Raw genomic sequence first — 23,687 nt, 5'->3', positions numbered from 1 at the left:
GGCATAATTTTTGGTAAAATTCTGTAGGGATGTGGACTTGGCCCCTACCTCCCCAGTAGATATGTTGGAGAACTGAAACTACCCCTTGCCAGTGAAATGCAGTGAAAAATGAGTGGTGTGCTCAGCAAGGCATGGGAAAGGTCAAGTTACACAGAGTGCTGTGTATCAATTGGCAAGGTGAGCTCCTTTCAGCAAAGTTATTTTAGTATGCAAACATTTATATAACGAAACAAAGACAACACAAGTTCACACATGACATGAGACCATATCCCAGAGGGCAGGTCACTGCAGAAGATCTCAACACAGCAGCAGAAAAAGGACCAGGATTCCTGGTAAAGGGGAATATTGGTATACAGAATTGGAAGTGATGCAACCAGCTGGAAAGCTTTATCCAGTTTGGCACTCAGTTTTTCAAAAGGTAAAGTGGGAGAAGAAGCCCAGGAAAAAACCCAGCAGACTAACCTGAATCTTAGAAATGGAATAATTTCAGCATCTTAGTTTTATACAGTTTTCCAAAAGAAATACTATTAAACAGAGGTTTCCTGGCATGACGGTTTTTATAAGAGAGGTCTCTCAAATTTACCAGGAAAAGTTCTTGTCAGCACTCAGTTACTGGAAGCTGAAATTAGTCAAGGTTAGATACTTTTAAAAATGCATGTTATAGCTCAAATGGATATTAGAAGCCAGAGTGTCAGTGTAGGATTAAGTTATACAGCAAATGAGGCTGTGTGTTTAGGCACCACAGTGTCACTACCATGATGGTGATGATATTCATTGAATGTAGGCATATTCTCCTATTTCTGCTGCTTGGATAATGTGAAATCAGCATGATTTTTTTATTGCTATTTTTTTTGTTTTGATCTCAACACTGTACTTCCCTCTCAAAAATTAGATTGAAACATGTACATTAATGGATTTCTAGAAGATAAATTTTCTTCACAGTGTTCAGATAATCCCTAAAGTAACATTCTGAATATTTTTCCTATCTACTAAGGACATACATTTTGTTGCATGTCATCCCTCATCTGTGTCCAGCTTGTTTGACACAGCTGTGGAGCCTGGCAGTGCTGGAGCCCTTGTCTCTTACCTGTCTGAATGGCAGCCATGGCTTTTGGGATGGGTGCTACTAAGAACAGCAGCAAGACTACATATAATGTCACATAGTTAAGAGAGCAATGAGGTCTTCAGTACAGAACACACTTCACGTGTGGCTTATATCTATCTCATACTCAATCTATTCATAACTTGCATTTCTTGAGATGCACAATGCTGGAGATCCTTGCACTAAGTTTTGTCAACAGATATGATGGGCTGAAGCCAATAACCCCTGTGTCTGGAAGGCACAAAGCAAACTGACAGGTATCCTACTGAATCTTGGATGTAGCAAGCTGTCCCATGCCTGGCAGGTGGCTTCTCCAGAATGGCCAGTGGGTGCACAATGTGCATATTAGCACCTGACCAGCACCACGTCACTGACAACCTGTGAGTCTACACCAGGAGCCATTTGGGCTTGGGAGGTACCTGCTGCAGGAGAAGCTGGAGAGCCTCCTACTGAACAGGCAAAGCAAGACAGAAAACACACTGATGGAAAGGAAGGAAGAAATAAGTATTTAAGGTTCAGTTCCTGGTATAAACCTTTAACAGGGCTGCTGTCATATATTCTCTGAAAATAAGATATACTCCTATTGCCTGCCATTGCTATTAATGTTATCAATCACACATGAATATACTAAAAATCTGATGTTTTTCAAGTAAGTGTTGAAGCCAAAAAGAGGAGAAAGTGAAACAGATGGGAGAAGGTAAAAGCTGCAATACAAACCCCCTGATTTAAAGCTTGAGAACAACTCTAGCAATGAACACAGAGTAAGTCTTACCGGGTTCTCAGTCTGGTTGATTCCAATAAGAAAGACAAGCTCAGAAAAGAAGAGGGCAGCCACCAGGTTTTTGTGGATACTGTGCAAGTTGGAGCGCAGTGTGCGGATCAGGACCAGCAAAATGAAGGTGATCAGCAAAGCCGCCAGTGAGATGGATACGGTTGTGTAAGTGACGATCTTCAGAGGCAGCACCTCCCCATTCTGTAGAAAGACAGATTGACAGGAACTCTGGGGATTTTCCCTTCCTTTTCCTCCAATCAAATCTACTACTCAGGATGCCAATGTTTTCATTATACTGAGCCAACATACAGATTTACTTAGGGACCAACAGGAGTGGGTGACGCCACCTCTTTAGCTGCTAAACATGTTGAGTGTCTATGGGCAGCACCCAGAGGATGCACCAACCAAGTATGAAGGTCCTTTCAGCAAACCCAGTGGCAGGGGCTGCCAGGCATGGGCAACACACTCATGACACTGGGGCTGATCTGCTGGCAATGCTCTGAGTCTCACACAAAGCTCTGTTCCAAAGCTCTTGGAAACCAAGTCTCCAAAAATCATGAACCTGACATCACCCACCTCTCGTTTGGAAATGTCCATCAGGACAGCAAAGCTGGTTATATGGTTGCACTGGCAAGCAATGTGGCTGTGGTTTCTGGAAAACAGCTCACACCCTCGGGAGGACCAGGCACCTGTCCCGCCAATCCTGTGGGGAAAAAGGCATTTCTGAGCATCATCCTCCAATCTCCCCTCACCTTCCACTGCCTTCTGTGGCAGCTTGTGCTGCACAACCAGAGAGAACTGCAAGTACAGGACAGAATCATCTATAGCTGTCACCTGCCTGAAAGAGTATCTATCATCAAAGGCCTTCAGCTGAAGTAGTTTCTGATAAGATAGCTGGCCAGATTTGGTGGGTTTATAACAGTATGTTTTGAGTTAAAAAAAAAAGATTTAAAAATGTGCTTTTGGGTCAGTGACCACACAACCAATATGGGAAAGAGATTGCACTGAACAAAATGTCTGTAACCGAGCTAAATGATATCAGAACCACAGAGGGACAAATGTTTTTGAGTCATATGAATATGTTTCAGCAATAATATGATATCATTATACAGTTCCTCTGAAAAGTACACAAGAAAAGGTTAAAACCTTCTCTAATAAATAATATTAGATTTCACGCCAGGAGATCTCTTATATTAACAATAGGGAGGAACTGCTGCCTTAAAATTCTTCCCTGTGCAGTTATGGTTCACTCCAGTGACTTCAGAAATTATTCTGTATCACTATTAATTATTCTGTTCTGAAGTTAATGAGTAATAAAAATAGTCTTGCAGTTACTGAAAGATTTTTCAATTAAATATGACAAGACCTCTTTTTCATTCAGCAATAAAATATTTGTTAAATTTTAATATCACTTCCTCTCAAAAAGTACTCTCTTTCTAAAAGCTCTTTCATTATTACAAGCCACATAAGAGCTGCTTTTCAATTGTGGCTGTAGGAAGACGTAACACAGATAACAATGCCACTGAAGTTGCCAGCAAATAGCTAACACATGAATCACTTTAGAGCTAATGAGTTATTCAAGCTCAAACAATGTTTAAAAATTTATGAAAAAGGACTTGCCATTCCCTCACAATCAGCAGATTGACAGAGTGCATACAAGCAAAAACACTACTTCACATGTGGGCAAATGAAGAGTTTATTACTGTGAAGATAAGAGATTTCTGTTGCATATTTGATCCTTTAAATGATATAACCTCCTGAAGCCTTTAACTAGGAGGCACACATTCCCTAGGTTAGTTTGCTGCACAGGATATTGCCTTTTAATGGATTTTTCCATAGGTTTACTAGAATTTTTGGGGTTTTAGGAAACAAGTGACAGCTATTCCCCTTCCGTGGGGAGATCATGTCATCCTCTCACTGTGTACCTGGATTTGTAGCTGGAAATTGCAACATATATGGAATAGTTACTATATTGTGAAAGCATCATATGAGAATGTGGTTACCTCTCAAAACATTTTCTTTTGTTTTATCCCCACTCTTGAAAGATTTCCAACAGGACTGTGCTGTTTCCACAATGCCATAAAACCAATGAAACATCAGCATATACAGTTCCAGCGCATATAATTTTTCTCATTTTCAAGAAAAAGATGTCTTTATCTTGAACTTTACTGAATACAAAAGACCTAAATGAACGATTTTCAGAACATTTCATCTTTTTCCTAACACTTGCCTCCTAGAGAGTCAAATACTCTCTTATATTCTGCTTCTCTATTACTATTGCTTTCCATAAACTGAAAAGGTCTAATGTCCCAAAAAAGGTATTTCCACTCCCTCTATTTTTTCACTAAAACAAATGAAAGCAAATCCACAATAGTTGGTGAAATGAAAGTTAAGTTTCTTACCAGTGCAACTGCCTTTGTATTGACTTTTGAGTCAAAAATTTGTGATTCAGAAATTAATAATCTTTACTCCCAATTTTATGTGAAAAACCTCAGTCCTCATTTCCACTAAAATGAAGATTTGATTTTGTAATTTTTTGCACTGGCCCTGGCTGAGGCACCAAGGGTAGGTGCCTGTTTGCTATCTACTCTGTCCATAGTCACTGGAGTGTAACAGGAGAAGATTCAGCCCCTGGAAGAGCTGAATCATCTCCTGAAAATTCTCACTTAAATACCTCAGGCAAGCCATGAATTCAGACACTGGAGCTGGAGTATGTTTGTCCAGACATACATCCGTGGGCAAATAGCATGGACAAATACAAGGAAATTGTGGGATTTATTGCTTCTGGGTGAAAATGAGCCCTGCAGAAAGACATGACAGCACAGTGTTTCTTAGAAACCGCATGGCTAATCCTTTGTTTGAGGAGTTATGATAATTATTTTCATTTTTCTCAGGTTGGTGGGAAATGACTACATGGCTCTATTCCACAAAAATCAGCTGTCAGTTGAACAGACAGACCAAGACAGGGTTTCCTGCAGAATTATCTTCCCAGGATAAGGGCAGGAGTTTTCTGCTACTCAGACGGTGTCACTCACAGCCCTAAAGCAAGCAGGAGACATACGTGATGGAGTGATTCCAGAAGACACAGACAGGCTTTGTTCTCTCCTCTGTTTCCAGCATGGCATACTCCACTATGACAGGCTTTTCCACGAGGTTGGGAGGAAACTCCCCATCACTGTGAATGGCTGTGCTCACTACAGGTGTGTTGATGATGGGGCGATTTGGCAATCTGTGCAAGGAGAAAAATTTGCATGGTGGTCTACACATCAAAATGCAAAGCTACATTCTGCACATAGAAGACCTCAGGTTGCTTCTGCTCAGAAAGTGAGGCAAGTGTACCAACAGCCTTCCATACAGATGCGTTCCCAAAAACTGCTGGCACTGCTGGCATGGTTATTCTCCCACTGTGTGCCAGGGGAGGACATGAGGCAGTACTGCAGTGAGAACAGCAGCACTGATGACTTTTGGCCAGTATAAATTCAGCCCTGTCTCCCCCACACACTCAGAGAGCAGAAAAAGGGATCTGAACAATTCCCAAACAGTTCTGGGGTTTACCTCAAGCTCCTCCTGTCAGGATCATAGTTTTCAGGCAGGAGGTGTCCCAGAGATCGGTATATAATGACCATGGCAACAGTGTGATGTGTCTCAATGTCTGGGTGTCGCTTCTTCCTCTTTGCAAAAGCACTCTCAGGGCTGAACACATCATTGTTCAACTTAGAGGGTATTTTCTGATTTGAAGGTTTCATTGTAGGCACTGCTATGGAATCAACACAAATATTAAATTCTTTGCACACAGCTTCAGAGCTACCATTTAAACTGGTAATTTTGCTTTGCCAAGATACTATTAGAGACTAATATTAGAGTTCTTACAACTCCAGGCTTAGAGCATTCAGCATGCTTCTAATGTTCTACTTGATATTTTTAATAAAATTTCAGCACAATTCATAGTTACATAGCTGATAATCAAATAACCATTGAACAGTGAAAAGCCATTTAGTCTAGCTATAAAATAAGCAATTTCTAAGCTAAAAGGTGCATAAGTATATAAGTATTCCATGCATAACTTAAGGAGAAGATTAAAACATGCATGCTGTTAAATTGCATGTACATTTATATTTGGCAAAACTAGTATTAATGGACCCACCAACTACTCACATGAGATTTCTCCCTGCTAATTCTGTCATATAATGAGCTTTCTGTTTTGGAAGATTGTCTTAAATTTCCATTCCCTTTTGTCTTACAGAAAAGATACAAATCATAGAAGCAGATACTCTGTTTCTAAGTAAAAAGTCATAAAGCTGTACTAGCTTATTATGTATTATTTTTGGAAGAGTTACTATTTCCTCATTCAGAAGACATTCAACAATGGTACATCTATTGAACTTTGAGTTACCCTCTCTCCCTTTGCCCAAAAACCTTGTGGTGCTTTGCAGCAATCTTGGGATACTTTAAAGACATTGGGAAGCAGGTACTCCCCAATGTATTCTCCCTGATCACCCAGCTCAAGACTTTTTCATTGCTGCCTAGTTCTGATAACACCTCTCTGTGTTCCCAGATTTGGATTCTCTGTCTCTCACACCACCTCCCTCCATCTCTGCAGGGGCTGGAGGAAGGCAGCTGTGGGACTGCAGGCGCTGGGCAGCCATCCCATCCCATCCTGGTGGGAACAGAGGCAGAGCATTTCTCCTGCTTTGACAGGGCTTTGAGGGGCTGCAGGCGAGACCTGACAGACAGGTACAGCCAGTCCCACAGCCCCCCATGCCTCCATCGCTGCCGGCAGGCAAAATGCCTCAGAAGTATGCACAGCTGCTCCATCCCTCAATAATGCTCACTTGTGCAGGCATCACCCTGCTCTCACCCCAGGACCACTCTGCTCCCTGAGGATCCACCACACGCCCTGGGAGCTGCCCATAACTGCTCACCAAACAGCAGCAGAAGGGTTTTACCTTTCCTTTCTGAAGGTCTGAATAGAGTATCAGGGAAGACAACAGATGACTCCAGGTCTTTGGGGTAATCTTCTTTAATCTCATGAAATCGTGGTATTCTAGCTCCCGTGAAATTAGACTTGTCAAAGATGTCAACAGCAATAACTGGGGGGGATAAAAGTTTCCCATCACCACAGTGAAACATTACTGGAAGGTTAAATGACTGCACAATGCAGATAAAAAATTTAAACCCCAAAATATAATTTTTCCATTAACACCTTATATATTGTATTATTATATAATAATTAATAACTATATTATTAGTTACTATATATCATAATCATATTATATATATATTAGTTATTGTATAGTAATTATATTATATATATAATAACTAAAAGTTTATGTGTCAGCGTTATGTAACATTTATAAAATTATACATTGATTGATCAGTGGAAAGGAATTCACATGACAGCATCTCATACTATGAAAACATACAGGAAACTTTGGAAATAAAGAATCATAAAATCATTTGGGTTGCAAAACATCTCCAAGATCTTTTGTTGTGTTAACTCAGCACTGCCAAGTCCAGCACTAAACCATGGCCCCAAGGGCCACATCTGCATGTCTCAAATACCTCCAGGGGTGGTGACTTCCCTGGGCCACCTGTTTCAATGCCTGGGAATTGTTTCAGTGAAGAAATTTTTGCTAATACCCATCTGGAGGTAGATCACTTCACTGGTACTTCTCCAGCAGCAGCTGACTGGGGTTTCAGAGGCTTTTCCCTGGCTGCTGCTCAGTGAATGCTCCTGCTTCACAGAGTTTCTCCATGTGCTGCTGGCTTGCTCCAGTGTGTGCTGCATGTTCCAATTTTAGACTTGCTTTTTAATGGGAAGACTAAATCTAGTGCTTCAAAACCATAGTTCTACATCTGTTGGATTGTGAAGTCAACTGACAGAAGCAAATAACATGCATTTAATCTGGGACTACTCCTGAGTCCCCCACTGGCAGATCCTCCCTGGCTTACCTCATCATCTCTGCCTGTTTAACTGCCCAAAAAGCATTTGAGTTGGCTTTAACTTTCTCATTTAGGACAAGTCACTGAGTGCCAATTTACATGTCCTAGGGGTAACCCTACACCAAAAGGTGTGATCCTCTGCAAATTTCTGTGTGAAGAAATACCCACGTTAAGACCTGCAAATTCCCATTCCTTTCCTAGGTTCTAACTAACTCCCAGATGAGCCATTAGGAACTCTATTAACACCATGTTCACCTGGAAAAACTGTTCAAAAGAAAACAGACCTCTTTGAGGCCAGAGTTGCCTCATCACTCTCAAGCTCACACCTCTTTACACAGGAAGAACTGGTTGAAAAAAAATCATTATTTATAACGTGCAAGAAATTCTGGGGTTTGTTTTCATCTCAGTTCAGTTGGGTTAAAATCCTAAGCACATTTTTTTCTGAGTGTGAAGATAAAAATATTTTGATTCTCATAGTCCTGAATCATAAGAAAGTATTTACATTTATTAAAGAAAAATCAAAGTGTTTCAGTTTGGCATAGTTCAACAATAATCTATGCCCCATTGATGCAGGATGCTACAGCCTTTGTAACTTGACTGCCTCATGCCTTTGATTTTTTGCCCCTGTGATTGTGGACATAAAGCATTCTTGGGACAAGGTTTGTAGCCAATTAAAATTCTTACTATAACAGCAGGTGTAGTTGGGAAAATAAGAGCAACTTTTGGCACATAAGCCTTCTTCATATCTGAAATAAAAGCAACAGCTTGAAAAGCTAAACACAAGTTCAGGCTTATATAGTTTAGAGCAGCTCTGAAAGAAAAACCAAATAGCAATGCTGCTTGTGAGGGACTTCTGAAGGTCAGCTGGCTCCATCTCACCTCACACCCAGGGCAGGACTATCACCAACACCCCCTCAGCTCAGACTGTTTGTAACTGGGAAGAAAATGAAATAGAGAGAGCAGGGCAGAAAATGGGGAAAGAAGCTGACCAGGCTGTGGCTGCTGTGCTTCATCTGCATATGCACTGCAGGGATGTCTGTGGAATACATCACAGTCCAAAGTGCAGGAACTGCTATTTGTTTGTCAGAGGAGAAATTTCCTGTGATAGGTGAACAAGGTGTCTTGGTATGCCTGATGTTTCCTTCTCAATTTACACTCATTCTGGATATTTTGGATCCCATAGATTTTGTTCTGATTATGGGTTTTGCAAGACTAGGATGGCATTTGAAGGGCTGGTGATTCTGTGAAAATACCTTTCAGTACAAGAATCTCTACAGATGATGGTTTTCTGGATAGGTTCCAAGTTAGGAAAGCATGTGAAAATCAGAGGTATAATCACAGAATCAGCTAGGTTGGAAAAGATCTATAGGATCATTGAGATCAACCTTTGATAGATCATCACCCTGTCAACTAGACCACAGCACTAAATGCCACATCCAGTTGCTTCTTGAACATCTCCAGTGCTGGGAATTCCATCCTCTCCCTGGGCAGTCCCCACCTATGCAAGTAAGACCAATAATATGCAACAAAATCAATAGTAGGGTTACTTTTTTTTTTGTACTGCAGTAATTCTTCAGGTGGTGTTGGTGTGACTCCTCCAAAAATGAGATCTACTACATTCAACTATATTAGTTGGTCTCAAAAGGCATTACCTTTGTTTGCAAACTTAGTCCTTCCTACAATCTCTACACTGCTATGACTGCAATAAATAGCCACATGGAGCAGTGGCATGGTCCAGAGGCAAAACAGATCAGACACTTCCCAGGAGGCCACCAAGACAACTGAAAAATATGGATCAAGGCTTGATGGATTTGAAAAAATGTAATGATTTTTCCAAGTAGGTACTATTAAAACAAATAACTAGCACCTCTGTCCAGCACATTTTTATGAGTCAAAAAAAAGGGCAGTTTTCAACACAGATACTCACTCATGTTAGTGGCAACAATGACAAAGGGTCTCATGTAGGTTTTTTTCATGTTCTGGGCCACATTGTTGAAATATTCCTCATAGTGCCTGAGCAGGTGAGCGGTGCCACCCTCTGTTCGCTGAATCTGCTCCCAGTGCTCCTTGTTGCCAGGGTCCAGCAAAGCACTACCCACTCTGATAATATTCTGAGAAATAAAGTACAAGCCTAAATTATGAATCAAACACAGAGCTGGGTTTCAAGTGAGAAGTATTGAAAATTATTTGCCCAACTGCCTTAGGTAAGTGTATAATGAAATATTTAATGCAGGCATGTTCCACTGCAGCCATATAAAATACACACACCAGTTACTCACCCAGAGGGTTTTTGGTCATGTAAAGCAAATCCCTCTAAACTTTTTACAAGTAAAGTAAGCCAAAATTGGAAACTGTAAGAGAACTGCCTACTTTCTTCCTCCTCATGACAAGAAATCGAGCAAGAAAATGCAGGAGGAGAACCTATCCATGTTTTCTTTGTTTCTGAGAGATCAGACACATGAAAAGCACAGCTCTTAGCAGGTACACTGAAGAACTTTTCCAGATAAATCAAAATAATGCTTTTTTGTTGAAAAACGAAAGAAAGCCATGAATAGAAATATAACTTCCTCTTTTACTTTAATTTTTTTGCTTTGTTTCCTAGATAACGAAGACAGCTTATACAGTGAAGAATGCTAAGAGTGAATATTAACTTGCATAGACAAACTTGAAAATACATAAGAAAACTTAAACCATGTCATTGTCTCCCCACTTTTACATTGCTTACAAATGGTATTAAAAAGGCATTTCTTTCTGAGAACCTGACTCTTCTGCCCTTTCTTAGAAAAATATGCAAAGGGACCCTCAGGGTGAATGGAAGGAGATTGACCCCAAAAGAGTGTGCTAAATGGCTTAAGTGAGAAAATGCTAAAAAGTTTTTAATCTTGGTGTACATATGAACTGTGTTGTTGCAACAAAACCTAATTCCTAACTAAGGTAAAATGGCATAAATGGCAGTAGGAATTAATCACCACAAGCTCTAAAATAGCCAAGACAAATATTTAGGCTTCATTTAGAAGGAGCTATCTGTATCCTGTCTGTACTGTTTGAGGCTGCAAGCACGTATCTGAGCTGAGACTCCCAGTATGACCACCTCTACCTAGGGTGAGAAGCACAACATGGATCCCAGGAATGCAGGAGACACATACTGTACTTGGTACCAGGCCTCCTCCGTGTTTGTGAACATTATTTATGGTTTTTTATTATCTATTTTTCAGGCTTCTATGTGGAGTTATAAAAAAAATTCCTTCTCCCCTTGTGGTTCCTCAGCCTAGGATGTTGCCTCCTTTTATTCATGAGCTGTACTCATTAGTTTTCAAATTCCTGACCTATCCTAAAATATTTAGGGAGTTCTTGAAAACATCATCTGTATGAATTTCAGTGCCAAGTGCAGAGAACAATAAATTAAAGCATATGTTTCCAAACCAATTTTTTTTTGCTTATTGTTCATATTTCTACTTAACAAAACAGGCTAGAAATGAAGCTCCTTTTCAAGATCTGAATGGCCTGTTTCACAGTCCACAGGAAAGAAAAAACTGAATCTCTTAAAATTTGGTGCATCTAAAACATAAAATGTTTCAGAAGTTCTCTCCAATTTCACCCCAGGTCTGCCTGACCTGCCTGGTCCTCCTGGAGTACTGTGAGCAGTGATGTGGGTGTAGCACACATTCTCAGGGAGCCAAACAGATCTTTGGCCAGCACTGACACCAGTCCTGACCCATGGAGGGTCATTCCACATGCTGGTGCCCAGACTGGGCTCTGCTAGCACAGATCCAAACAGATGATTTAGCTGGACTCTGTGTTGTGCCATGGCCAGGATCTTGGTGATAGCATGGGCAAGAGTGGAGAACAGTACCCCTGTACACATGGGATTGAGGAAAGCTCTACAAGCCTGACATGGGTCATCCAGCCTTCACTTTATCAGGCCACAGAATACTCCCAACTTCCTTCAAATTTCACATTTTTCCAACACGATTACATATTTTACCAGACAGGGAGGGTGCTACAGCTTGTTCTCTAGCCCTGGTCAGGTCTTTGGTAATAACTGTGACTTTCATGAATGCTCTGAAAGCAGCAGAAACTCTCTGGCACACATTTTAGTATGTGCTTTAAAATACCAATGATATGGAATGTCTTTCAATGTACCAACTCATGACTCAAGTGTTCTCAAACTGAATTAGAGGAAACCTTCAGAGTCAGTAACTGGCTCAGACTTAATTCGCTGCACATTTAAATGAGCATGATCACATTGGACATGTTTTACAACAAAAATAAATACAGTACACAAAACTATTTTAGCCAAGAAAAACACATTAATGTGATGATTTCTTTTCATATGGGGAATATTGCTTTTGGCTGTTACTATGATGATATTTTTTAGAAAAGCACATTCTATAATATTTGTATTACACATACACATGCATGCATAGACACATGCATAACCAACTTCCCATTCTAATCTGAGAAGAAAGGCTTATTTGTGGAACAGAGTAGGCAATTACACAATATTAGCTTCACCTTGGTCAAAGACAAATTTGATTACCCACTGCCACCTAATTTTTAAGGAAAACTGTAAGGGCTCAGCACAGTATACAGTATTTCTCTTACCTCATTGAATTCCACATCCCTTGTGGCTGCCAAGTCAAACCCTTGCTGCTGGCTCTCATACTGGAGGACCCGGATCATGATCTGGTAAGCTGTCCTCACATCATTGCCATACAAGCTCTGTGTATATTTGGTGGCATTCTGCAGCGCTCTCACGATCCGTATGGTTTTATCTCCATCCAACCTGGTCTCATTGTGGTGTAACTTCTCATTCTGAATCAGATAAAGAGGAAGAAAAAAATCCAATTATATATATATTTTTTGTTTGTTTGTTTTGTTTGTCTTGAGAAAGAGTTGGCAACAAAACTCAATGGCAGATGTAATTGAGAGCCAGAAAAGCACCAGGGTCCTGATGGAAAATGAGGCTGTTCAAGGTTGCAGTCAAAAGACTGTGTGTGCAGGGATATCAAACTGGAGTCCAAACTGGTCATCATTTACAAAATAAAGGGAAAACTGAGAAAACCCAGCTTACCATGATTTTTAGATCCACAAAAGTGTTGGTGGTGCAGTTGAAAAGCTCAGGAGGCAGCCAGCCCTTCTCAATGTTACAATGGCGAACGGCGTTTCCTGAAGGAAACAGCATGAATGGCAGACAATTTTCTGAATTGTGCAGGGTAAATATTCATAGATTTCTACTATCCTAGACTTTCAGATTTCCTACATTTTTAAGTTGCTCAAAGCTACACATGTATTTCAATTTCCAAACAGGGGATTCCTGCGAGAGAAAAGTTAAGGATGACTAATATTCAGGAATTGCTTTTGTCAGGCTTTGGAGGAAAGTCAGTAAACTCCAAGTTCTGCCCAACTGCTCTCAGCCTCACTGCCAGATTGTTCTCAAATTAATTCATTCATTTCTTTATACCAAAAAAGAGAAGGACTCTGCACTTCCTAAGTATTCCTGAAAACCAACCCCTGCTGATATTTCTGTGCAATAACCTACATAGGAAGAGCTCCTGGACAAATGCTGTATTCACATCAACACATGCCCACACATCTGCATGTGCTAAACACTTCAACCAACATGCATAATTGCCTTTTTGCCACTTGTAAATGGACTGTGAGCAGCTTGCTGTTTAATTTAGCCTATTATATTTTGTACTATTTGTCAAATAATTTTAAAATGCAATTCTTGGCTGAGGATCCTTCACCATGAATTGCAAGTAATCTAATTCAAAATAGACATTTGTGCTAGTTAATATGCACATAACATGCCGCATATGTCTAAGCCATTTAATTACCAATATCTGAATAAGAACTATAATTAATTTTACTGTATCTAATTATATTATTTCTCTTCCATTATTAGGTGAATACAATTAAGCCTCCGGTTCTTAGTCTGAATATTCATTATTATAAGGTTTACTTCTTAGAACAATTTGTAAAATTTACTTAGAACGTGCAATTACTATAAGCAACATTGCCTAGAAGAGATGCTTGGGTGAACCACTTCAAGAAGAGTGCAGAAAACTCATTTTAATTCAGCTTTATACTGCTTAATCATGAAAATATTCTTCACCTAAAAAAAATATTCTATCTCCTAAAATCTTTAGAAAAGGAGCTAGGTTGACCACAAATCTTCTGCACATCTGTAAGCAGTGGCCTCCTCCTAGAAATATTTGGGGCAGTCACATAACTATTTATAACTCCCTGAGCCTAAGGAACACTCACAGCAGAGAGTTACCACGTCCAGAACCAAGACAGAGTTTTCACTTCCCACAGATTAGCCTTTGGAAAAGACTGGGAACTCTATTTTCAAAAATCTGATACATGTTTATAGAGACATATATAAAAAAATTGTCATTTGCCTGTTGTACAAAACAACATAGATCATCTGCTTTATAAAAGGTGTTTTTCAGCTTTCTTTTTCAGCTTTTTTTTAATAAAAGTTTTCAGTTTTTCAGCGAAAAGGTATTTCACTTACAGAAAAGATATTGTGTGGAAAAATGCAAGTTTTATTGCAACTCTAGCTTTAGTAGGCTGCAACCCTAGTAAAGCAGTCATCAGGAATATGATTCTCCTAGTTTTATCTTTGCCCAGAGGAACTGTATGGCTAAAGAACATTTATAAGTCACTAGAAACTGAAAGTTACATGTGAAAGAATTGCTTGATAAATAGAAAATAGAAAATTAGGCTCTGCTTTTTTGAAAATAGAGAACTTCTGTACTTTATACATGTTTATCTGCTGTACTGCTGCATTTATTTATTGCTAGTATTCCAAATATATATTAACAGCTCTTTGATTTCAGCTAGCTATACTTCTGTGCTCATGATATATAGGCTATGCTGCAGTCTCTAGACCCAATGAATTAATGATATTCCCTATGTACACTTAAAAAAAAACGGCATGCAGATGAAGTAGGTAATTATTTACCCAGGGAACTTACCCACTGAGCCCTTAGGACAAGGCACAGCAGCTGGCTGGCCAAACTTGGTCTGTGGCCACCAAATACCAGCCTCGAAAGCTTTGGGACAGCCATTATAAATTACTGAAAGCAGAAAAAGAAATGATGCAATTTTTCTGACAAGATAAAATCACAACAGTGAGACATTTCAACCTGCCTGAAGGACCTTCCTGTAATTCCAAAGCCCTGTCAGGATACCCGTCCTCTGCAGTGCCTTCCAAGCTGTAACCCATCAGTTGCTCCTTATCCAACAGATGGGACAGACAGGTACAGGCAGAGGAGAGCTCGGGATGATTATGGGGCTCTGGATTTTGGCTCTGCCTATCTCTGCTTGCTCCTTTATTGTGGGAAAACATTTCTCCTTTATTTTGCCCACACACTGCTGTTGCAGCAGCTTTGTGCTGATCACAGGAGGACAGTGGGTGGGTGGGTGGGTGAGAGGAAAGGCAGGATGGGCAAGGTGGGGAAGGAAGGCAGAGTGCACGAGGCACACAGCACGGTGCCTCTGTGAGCAAAAGGCATGAGGGCTCTCACCAGCCTCTTCAGCTGCAGCTCAGCAATAAAGCACTGCACTGGCAGATGAACTCGGGTTTAAAGAAAAGCTGCTGCTAGTCTTTTGCTCTCTCTACTCCACCTCAGCTGGCTATATTTCCATGTGAGAAAAATTAAAGAGATAAGAGCTTTATTTCCATTCCCTCAGCCTCCATGAGTCACACTGGCACATATCTAGGAGGAGGGGTGTATGTTCAGGCTGCTGCAGCCCCCACTGCCTCACTGCTGGAGCTGTGCTGTTGGGCCCAGGACTGTCCCTGCAGTGTCCCCATCTGCATGCTGCCAGTGGCTCTGGTCCCACACGGCAGTGTGGCCAGGCAGCATGGCTGGGCCACATGGCTGGGCCACAGGGCCGGGCAGTGCGGTTGGGCTGCAGGGTTGGGCAGCATGGCTTGGCAGCATGGCTGGGCCGCATGACTGGGCTGCATTGTCAGGCAGTGTGGCTGGGCCGCAGAGTTGGGCAGCATGGCGAGGCTGAGGTACCTTCGCAGCCCCTCACGGTGACCTCTGCAAAGGGGTTGTCGCAGCGGTTGCACTGGCGCCCGATGACGCCGGGCTTGCAGGGACACTGGCCCGTCTCCATGTCGCAGGCGCGCGTGTGGGAGCCAGACGGGAAGCAGTCGCAGGGGTAGCAGGTGTCACTGCTTTGGGGCCTGTAGTAATTGGCCTAGAAAAACCAAAATGATAGACACAAGGTGTTTGAGTTCCAAACTGCTCATCTTTCTGAAACCTGCTCTGGCAGCAGGTACATCATAAAAGGGCTTATTTTGCAGAGCACAGAGAAAGTTACATTACTATTATCAGAGACCCAGGGTTTGTGCTGCCATTTACAGCAGAGCCACAGGGCCCACATTACTCCTTGGGCACTTGTTGCAAGTGCCCACCAAACATATTCTTGGAGGATTTACAGTTTTCTCAGTTTTGCAATTCTGCTTTTATATGGCATGAAGGAGCCACTAAGGAAACTTCCTGCACTGTGCATTTGTGTTTCAGGTAGAGGAGTGAGCGCACGCAATGATCCCATATTCAAATCACTGCTGTACATGCATTTGATCTGAGGCATTAGGATTGCACAAGAGCCGGAGCTGGCACCCCACTGACTCCATTTCATGCAACAGTTGCTGTGTGTCCTGCTGGCGTTTCAGAAAGGAGCAGGGGGCCAGATTCACAGCCGCCGGTCTGCACAAGCCCAGCTCCTCTGATGTCATTCAAGCCAGTTTAAACCTATTGTGAGAAGTCCTTTGTAAAACCTTCATGACGAGGTGCCTCCCCTCCCATGTCCCCCATCTGTCCCTGCCTGTCCAGAGATGAGGAAAGCATTTAGCCCTGCAGCTCTCTCCAGCTGCCAGGCCTCTTGCTGGCCATAGCACACGAGAGAGCATCAGCCAGCTGGCCTGAGCTGTTTCATGGCCATTACTCACTTGTGATGCACAAAACCCCACTGACACTCCTCTGCACCCCGGCCTGATCTCCCCTGATAAACCTGGCTGCACTTCAGAGATCAGAGCCAGGCTTTCATCCTCTCGGCTTGCTTTTCCAAACACAAATAAGATAAGAGCTGTACAGTATGATTTGGAGAAGGGTGGTGCCAGCAAAATGTTTTGGGTAATGATTAACTCCACTGTGCACATACATATATATATGTGATACAAAGCACAACTGTGTGTACTTTGTATCAGATACTCACTTGTAATTATTAGTGGTACAGTTTCTTTTTAAACTAAAGAAATTTTGACCTAAGAATGGTTTGCTTTGCTTACCTTGCAGTGGCATTCTCCATTGGTTTTATTGCAATCAGAATCAAACCCTTTACTAGTCTCACAATTACATGGGCCACAGATGGGATTTCCCCACCAACCCCTAGGACAAGGTAGATCGATCCTATTGAAGAAAATCAAATTGAAAGAAAGTTATTTTAAGTTCCCTCTTAAAAAGGGTGAAAATAAAGCTTTGGACCAAATCTGCACTCAACTGCATCAGTTTACAGACAGTAATGTATCTCAAACAATAATCAATAAATATATAAATATAAATACACTATAATATAGGAAAATTTAGAATATCAGTGCTATGAAAACCTAGAGAGAATGCTTTTCTAAGTATTTTCAAGTGCAGGTGGCTCTGAGCCTGTGCCCTGGTTTATCTACCACCACAAACTGCCTTGAGATACAGCTCCCCAAGACTTTATATCCCACTCCCCATCCCCATCCTGCCCCAGCCCACAGGGACACCAGTTCAGGTGCAAAGCTGTCTGCAAGCTCATCCTATAAAGAAAAGCCACTACTTTCAGCCAGCCTGGCTTTCTCAGACTGTTCACTACAAGGTCTGAAAAGCCCTGGTCTGCCTCAGGAGAGACCGAAGACCCATGGCTGGGGACATGGAAGAGGGGATGGTGGCAGCTTTGATCTGGACTGTGGATCAAAACTATGATTCAGACTGAGTGCAGCAGCACTGGGAGCTAAGCAGCAAGGCAAAGGCCACCCCTGCTGAAGGAAAGCCCCATTCTCACTGGGACTGTTTCATCTGGGTGAGCCTCTGAGCTGGTTATCCCACAGATGCCCCAACACTAATTCTGGCAAGGAGAGCTCTGATTCTCTGATAGCTGGGAGTCTTTGTCAAACAACAGGACAAGGGCTCTGAGACTGGGATCCTGGAAATGGACAAGGTATCCTCTCCCTGCTGCTCATTTTTAGGAAAGAAAAACTATTTCCATCTGTTTTGAAGACCAATACCAATTTTATTTATGGTAATTGGTAAGTTTGTACTTCTATGCTTTATAATATGAAAACCACAGTGTTGCACTTGACACATGCCAGCAGATAATGACAAGGGACAATGTCTCTGTGTCGCTAATCCAGAGGAATGAAAGACAAATCTGGCAACAGTAGGGCCAGCATTTGCAAGCCCACACTACAAAAGGCAGAGGAAAAAGCTTGCAGTTTTCAAAGGGAAGGAAACATCACATGAGCCATTCCTAAACAGGCAGACAAATGCACTTGATTTGCACATCATGAATGGCCCATATTACAGTAAATCAAAGTGCCGCCTCTGGGATAAGGCTGGTTGCTGAATGCTTATCAGAGACCACGAAGCTGCTGACGAGGGAATCAGCACGTTTCTCCCACAAAGCAACAGACACAGGCCCCAGACTGTCCAGAAGAGATGGCTCTTTGCCAGCCCAGAAACTGGACCTACACTGCCAAGAGACTTTATCTTCCTAGAGGCCACCAAACTGGTGCATTGCTCTGTGTGCTGGGGAAGCTGGAGGAGAGATGCAGAGCAAACTCAGGCCAAGCCCACCACAAAGTACAGGTGAGATGCAGTGCTGTGCAACACAGCAGAACTGGTTGAGCCCCTGAGCAGCTGATGAAACAAAGTGGCTCCTGAATAACATGTCTAGTTTCTGGGAAGAGCTCAGGAATACCAAAAGGCAACAGAGCCTAAAATACCACTCAAATTGTAACAGGAAAGTTTATTGGAGCAGAACAGGAAGTGGGAGGATTGCTGCCTTAGGTGAAGAGCTTCCTGGCAGGATCAAGAAACCAAGAACAAAATAATTCTCTTACTTGCTTTCGCAGTACTGTCCGTAGTAGCTTTGTCCACACTCACAGGTGTAGCCGTGGGATGAGCTAGGTTTGTGCACACATGTGGAGACATGCTCACATGGGTTCAAGTTGCATACATCAACACAGTGTCTCCCAAAGTACCCTGGGGAGACAAGGTAAGAAAATTACAGCAACCATTGTAATTTATGATTTGCATGTCTCCAAAAGACTGTCTGTCTTAAGCTTATACACTAATAACACATCTTTGATAATCAGTAGATTACCCCTGAGATACTGTCAGAAATGAAGCACTCTTTTCCCTCTCAAACAAAATGATAGCAAGCCATTCTTTTTGACAGTCTGTTACCATGCTTGAGGCACCCTTGTGCCTTTGGTTCCCAGTTTTATACTTGGGGCATGTGCTACAAATAGTTTTGTATTCTCTTGCTGCATGTATGGGAGGTGACTGTGCTGGGTGCTGACAGCATGTGCTGGCTACATGCTCCAAAACAGAGAAAACATTTAAAGTATCTTGATTAGGATGTGGAGTGACAGACTGAAATTCAACATCAGAAAAGTCTGAGAAAGAAAAAAATAAATTAAAAGAAAAGGGGAGGTGCACAAGAATTTTTTGGACCAGAGATTGTCTTTCTGTTTGGTGAATACATTGCTGGGATTCTTCCCCCAGGAGTTCAGCTTCCAGGGTGCTACAGTAAGAGTGAGAAGGGTAATACAGAGTGCAAGAGGAAGAATCAGAAGATGAACACTTTGCCAGCACGCTGCTGCTGCTGTGCTGCTTCTGATGAGCTCATGGAGGTGTGATCCAGCTCCTGGATGAGTGGCCAGCAGGTTACCTGGGTCACAGACACAGGAGTAGCTGTCCCAGTCGTCACTGCAGTAGCTGTGCTGGGGACATGGGTTGGAATCACAAGGATTATCCACTTCACAGCCCTCCCTCACGTTGATCTTGATAGCCTGTTTCATGTTGAGGGTCGCTATGTTTGTAGATGTCTCTCCCATTCTTACTCCCTGGTGACAAAAGACAATTATTTTAGAGTCTCCTTTCAGAGTACAGTATTATGTGTTTCATTATTTTCATCAATCAATGAGGCTACATTTTAAAGAAATCACCTAATGAGCCAAACCCAGATTTTTTTTCAAATGTTTTTCCCCTATGTGATAAGATTTGTACCTGGCAAAGATTTCAATATTTTGATTCTTAGATAATTTTTATGGAGGAAACAGAAATGTTTGAGGGTGGATGAAAAAGAAATCTCCCACACTTTCACCTGGGCATTTTCTCACTAATTCAAAGTTTATTGCTACGCTTTTAATTTCATACCTGCATACATCCATAAAATCCCTGCTGAACAGAGACTTGGTCTCCAGAAACACCTCCCACAATGATGCTTTTCATTTTCAATCCAGGTAGTTGATTTCCAATCTGCACAGTGCTCTGTGAGGAAAATAACAACTGATAAGAAGCACTATCATCCTCTGACACAGACAGAGCTGTGATGGTGACAAGCAGTGGCTGATAGATTACATAAAAAATACCAAAGCAGTGAGGAGCCAGACATTGGAATGTGTCTTTTTATGACTTCTTTGTAAGATATATTATCATAAAGCTTAATAAATGAATATCATTGATCAGGCATAAATCACTGCAGAACATGTCTCACAGCATAAGCACTTGTCCACAGTCCTCTATCTTAGTTTCTCCTAAAAGCATTTGTGCAGTGCTCAGTGGCAGTTTTGATGCTGCCTTACCTGGTACATCCCATAGTCCAAGGACATGACAGCAAGGTACTTGAGATCTTTACCATCCTTTGCACTCTTCAGCTCTACTAATAAATGATGCCATTCCCCATCACTGACCCGTGACTGGCTCATCTTCAAACTAGCAACCTGACTCAGGCCACTGTACACTTCAAACTGCACATAGCTGTTCAGTATCTGTTGGGGAAAAAAAACCAACCGTGTCTTTTTTTGCTACATATTTGTACTTGATGCAGAAGGAGGTGGAGAGCAAGATAATATTTCTTAAGAAAACCCAAAAGGAAAAAAAGCCCAAAGAGTAAAGATGGGAATGCTTGCAAGAACTCCTTGTATAACTTTGGACATTCACACTCCAGCTTCCCTTAAAAAAAATCCCCAAAGGAATAGATCCATTTTTTACATCTATATTAATGTCCACTACTACCTCTGACTAGAAAAATAACCTTAAATGAATATGATTTTTATAATGATATTTTGATCATTCACTTTTTGATCATTGTAAAAGGCTAAAGTAATGATATGTTTTTTTGACATGCATTTATGTAGCTAAGTGGATGGAGCTGTGTAGTTCATCTGGCCATATCCACTGCTGGGGAAATATTAATTCTTTTCTAGCTAAAAACCACTTTACCTGAATGTTGATCTTGGATGCAGCCCCAGCATTGGCTTGCATTAACATGCCATTGACTTTCCTGGTTCTGAACATCAGCCCAATGTACCATGGCACAGAGATGGTGATGTCAAGGTCACTCCAAATGATAATGCTCTCACCACTGAAACGCTGAGGAGAAGGCATTGCTGTGAATCAAAATACAAGAGAAATGGTTTTTATCCTTCAGGACAAATGTGAAGAGGAAGTGATGCTATGTCACAGTAATGACACAAGGAGCTAGTCCTTCTTCCACTGAGCTACGTTCAATCTATCATGGACGAAGAGCTGGTCTAGGGGAGTTACTGTGAAACAGTTGATAATACTGCAAATTCACAACCTACCCTGGTTGTGGGTAGGCATCTTGGTGCCTGTACTCAAAAGCAGCACCTCCACACTGCTATAAATTGGCATTACCCACATGAGAACTGTTCCTAGAAAGGGAAGCTCAGGATCTCTGCTGATATAGTTCTGCTGGTGAGTGGGTGGACAGAGCAGGAAGTATGAGGGCAACAGTTGCTTCAGATGTTTTCAACACAACCTTGATTACCTGCTTCTAATTAACAGATTAAACACAGGAAAAGGCTGGGAGGCAACAGGAAATATGAATTAATTGTGAATACTCCAGGGCCAGATTATTCAGCTGCCTCAGCTACGCAGTGTTTTCACAGGGAGAAAGTTTGTGTGGAATTGCCTAAATCACCTGCCTTAAATATCCTGAGGTGACAGCTGCAAAATTGCCCCTCTCTCTAACCTTGCACAAGCACAGCTCCTACAGGGTGACACCAATGACAGCCTTCAATAGAAAGAACTTTGCTGATGGAAAATAGAGGAACACCCATCCCCTTGGACTTCTAAAGTTGCTACCCCGGGTAACAGGAGCTACAGTCCCATGGATTAGTTGATCCCACTGATTAGAAGTACAATTTAAGCCATGGGAGATCTGTGCTATTTGCAACACCTCATATGACACCACCACCATGTGTGGAACCTTCTAGGAGATCTACAGTCAGCCCCTTCCTGACATCCTTGCTTGTGGGCATGTTGGTGAAGTTCATGGCAGCTTTTTGCCAGTGGAAGCAGGCCTTGGAGACTGGGTACAACCACCAGAGATTAGCACCCAGACTTTTATTTCATCATGTACTGAGTCCATGCCAGTCAGTGAAATCACAGGGAAATCACTCTTTCCCTTTCTGCTCCACACTACCATATCTGCTGACACTTTCTGGAGTTTTTCTAGTAGATCACGTATATACAAATGCATATGTGTTACTATATACGATGTGCATATGTATAAGTCCTTAGAAAAAGATTGAAGGATGACACCATACCAAAAAATGGGGGAAAGTTGATGTGAAGTTGCATTTTTTGAGGAATAAAGCCAAACCCCAAATTCTCATATGTCTGCCTTGCTGGTGTCTACAAAGGGAAAGGCTGGGGTGAGGAGTGGAGTGCAGGTGTTGGGGTAAAGTGCAAGCCCTTTAGCTCTCTATTTGTGAGAAACAAAAAGTCAGGGACTACAGGGCTACCACTAGTCAAGCCAGAGGTGGAACTTGACTTGCCCTTCCTTAAGATGTGGTTACCCAGCCACCCCACACCAGGCTAAGGGCAGGCAGGCTAAGGGGCAGCCCTCCTCCCTCTTGCTCCAGCCTGTGATCTCACCTTTGCCAGAGAGGGCATATGGTGGAACAACTGCAGCATAGCCTGCTCTTGAAAACCAGATGGCAACTTTACAAAAGGTTGTCATCAGATACAGATGCCTCAGGTTGCTTAAAAGTTGAATGCAGTACTTGAGTTCTGGCTGTCTGGGCCAGGGCACAATTCTGGGCCAGGGCACAATTCATCAGCCCACACTGCACCACATCAATGTAAAAGTAGCCAGGACATCAGTGTTGAGCAGGATTATTTTCTCTTGCTCCACCTGTGCAAAAGTCAGCCTTTGCCTTCCTCCTCTACCCTGCTGACCTTCACAATAACCTCAGCTTCCAACTTTGCTGCTGGTTTTCTGGGCTGTTGCTGAGATTTTTGAGCCCATCTGCCTCCGGAGTGCAGAGGCAGGATGCAAACTTGTGGGCTTCCCACCTGCTGAATGATGGAATGCTGTGTGCAATCACTTTGCCTTTGTCCTGGGAGAACTGGACTGGCATGGCAATTAGCCACCTTCTTCCTTTTCTCACTGGTGGTGACTTTCTGTACTTGCAAATACCATTCCCTTCCCACACCTTCTCCCAGCCTCCCTCCCTTCCCTGGGGCCAGGGTGCACCTTTCCCTGCTAGTTAAACAGAAATCCCCATTTGTCAGTCCCCTTCTGACCTCCCTCTTCCCCCCAGCCCTTCCTCAT

General features: G+C 42.2%; 1 protein-coding gene across 1 annotated transcript in view; it reads right to left on the bottom strand.

Annotated features, from left to right (window-relative positions):
• Positions 1-23,687, bottom strand: part of CELSR1 (cadherin EGF LAG seven-pass G-type receptor 1) — a 164,900-nt gene that overhangs the window by 19,520 nt on the left and 121,693 nt on the right. Inside the window, exons 9-24 of the mRNA XM_058804814.1 lie at positions 21,329-21,495; positions 20,689-20,874; positions 20,261-20,374; positions 19,773-19,947; positions 18,940-19,081; positions 17,134-17,254; positions 15,857-16,040; positions 14,804-14,905; positions 12,892-12,986; positions 12,423-12,632; positions 9,745-9,928; positions 6,821-6,964; positions 5,430-5,631; positions 4,936-5,103; positions 2,451-2,577; positions 1,875-2,075 (exon numbers count right to left, since the gene is read on the bottom strand). Of these exons, the coding sequence (XP_058660797.1) occupies positions 1,875-2,075; positions 2,451-2,577; positions 4,936-5,103; positions 5,430-5,631; positions 6,821-6,964; positions 9,745-9,928; positions 12,423-12,632; positions 12,892-12,986; positions 14,804-14,905; positions 15,857-16,040; positions 17,134-17,254; positions 18,940-19,081; positions 19,773-19,947; positions 20,261-20,374; positions 20,689-20,874; positions 21,329-21,495 (2,522 nt within the window). The remainder of the gene's footprint in view (positions 1-1,874; positions 2,076-2,450; positions 2,578-4,935; positions 5,104-5,429; positions 5,632-6,820; positions 6,965-9,744; positions 9,929-12,422; positions 12,633-12,891; positions 12,987-14,803; positions 14,906-15,856; positions 16,041-17,133; positions 17,255-18,939; positions 19,082-19,772; positions 19,948-20,260; positions 20,375-20,688; positions 20,875-21,328; positions 21,496-23,687) is intronic.

This window comes from Ammospiza caudacuta, chromosome 5 (genome assembly GCF_027887145.1).
Source record: "Ammospiza caudacuta isolate bAmmCau1 chromosome 5, bAmmCau1.pri, whole genome shotgun sequence".
Classification (NCBI taxonomy): domain Eukaryota; kingdom Metazoa; phylum Chordata; class Aves; order Passeriformes; family Passerellidae; genus Ammospiza; species Ammospiza caudacuta.
The sequence above is the reverse complement of the archived record's forward strand: the minus strand, read 5'-3'. Positions and strand labels throughout refer to the sequence as shown.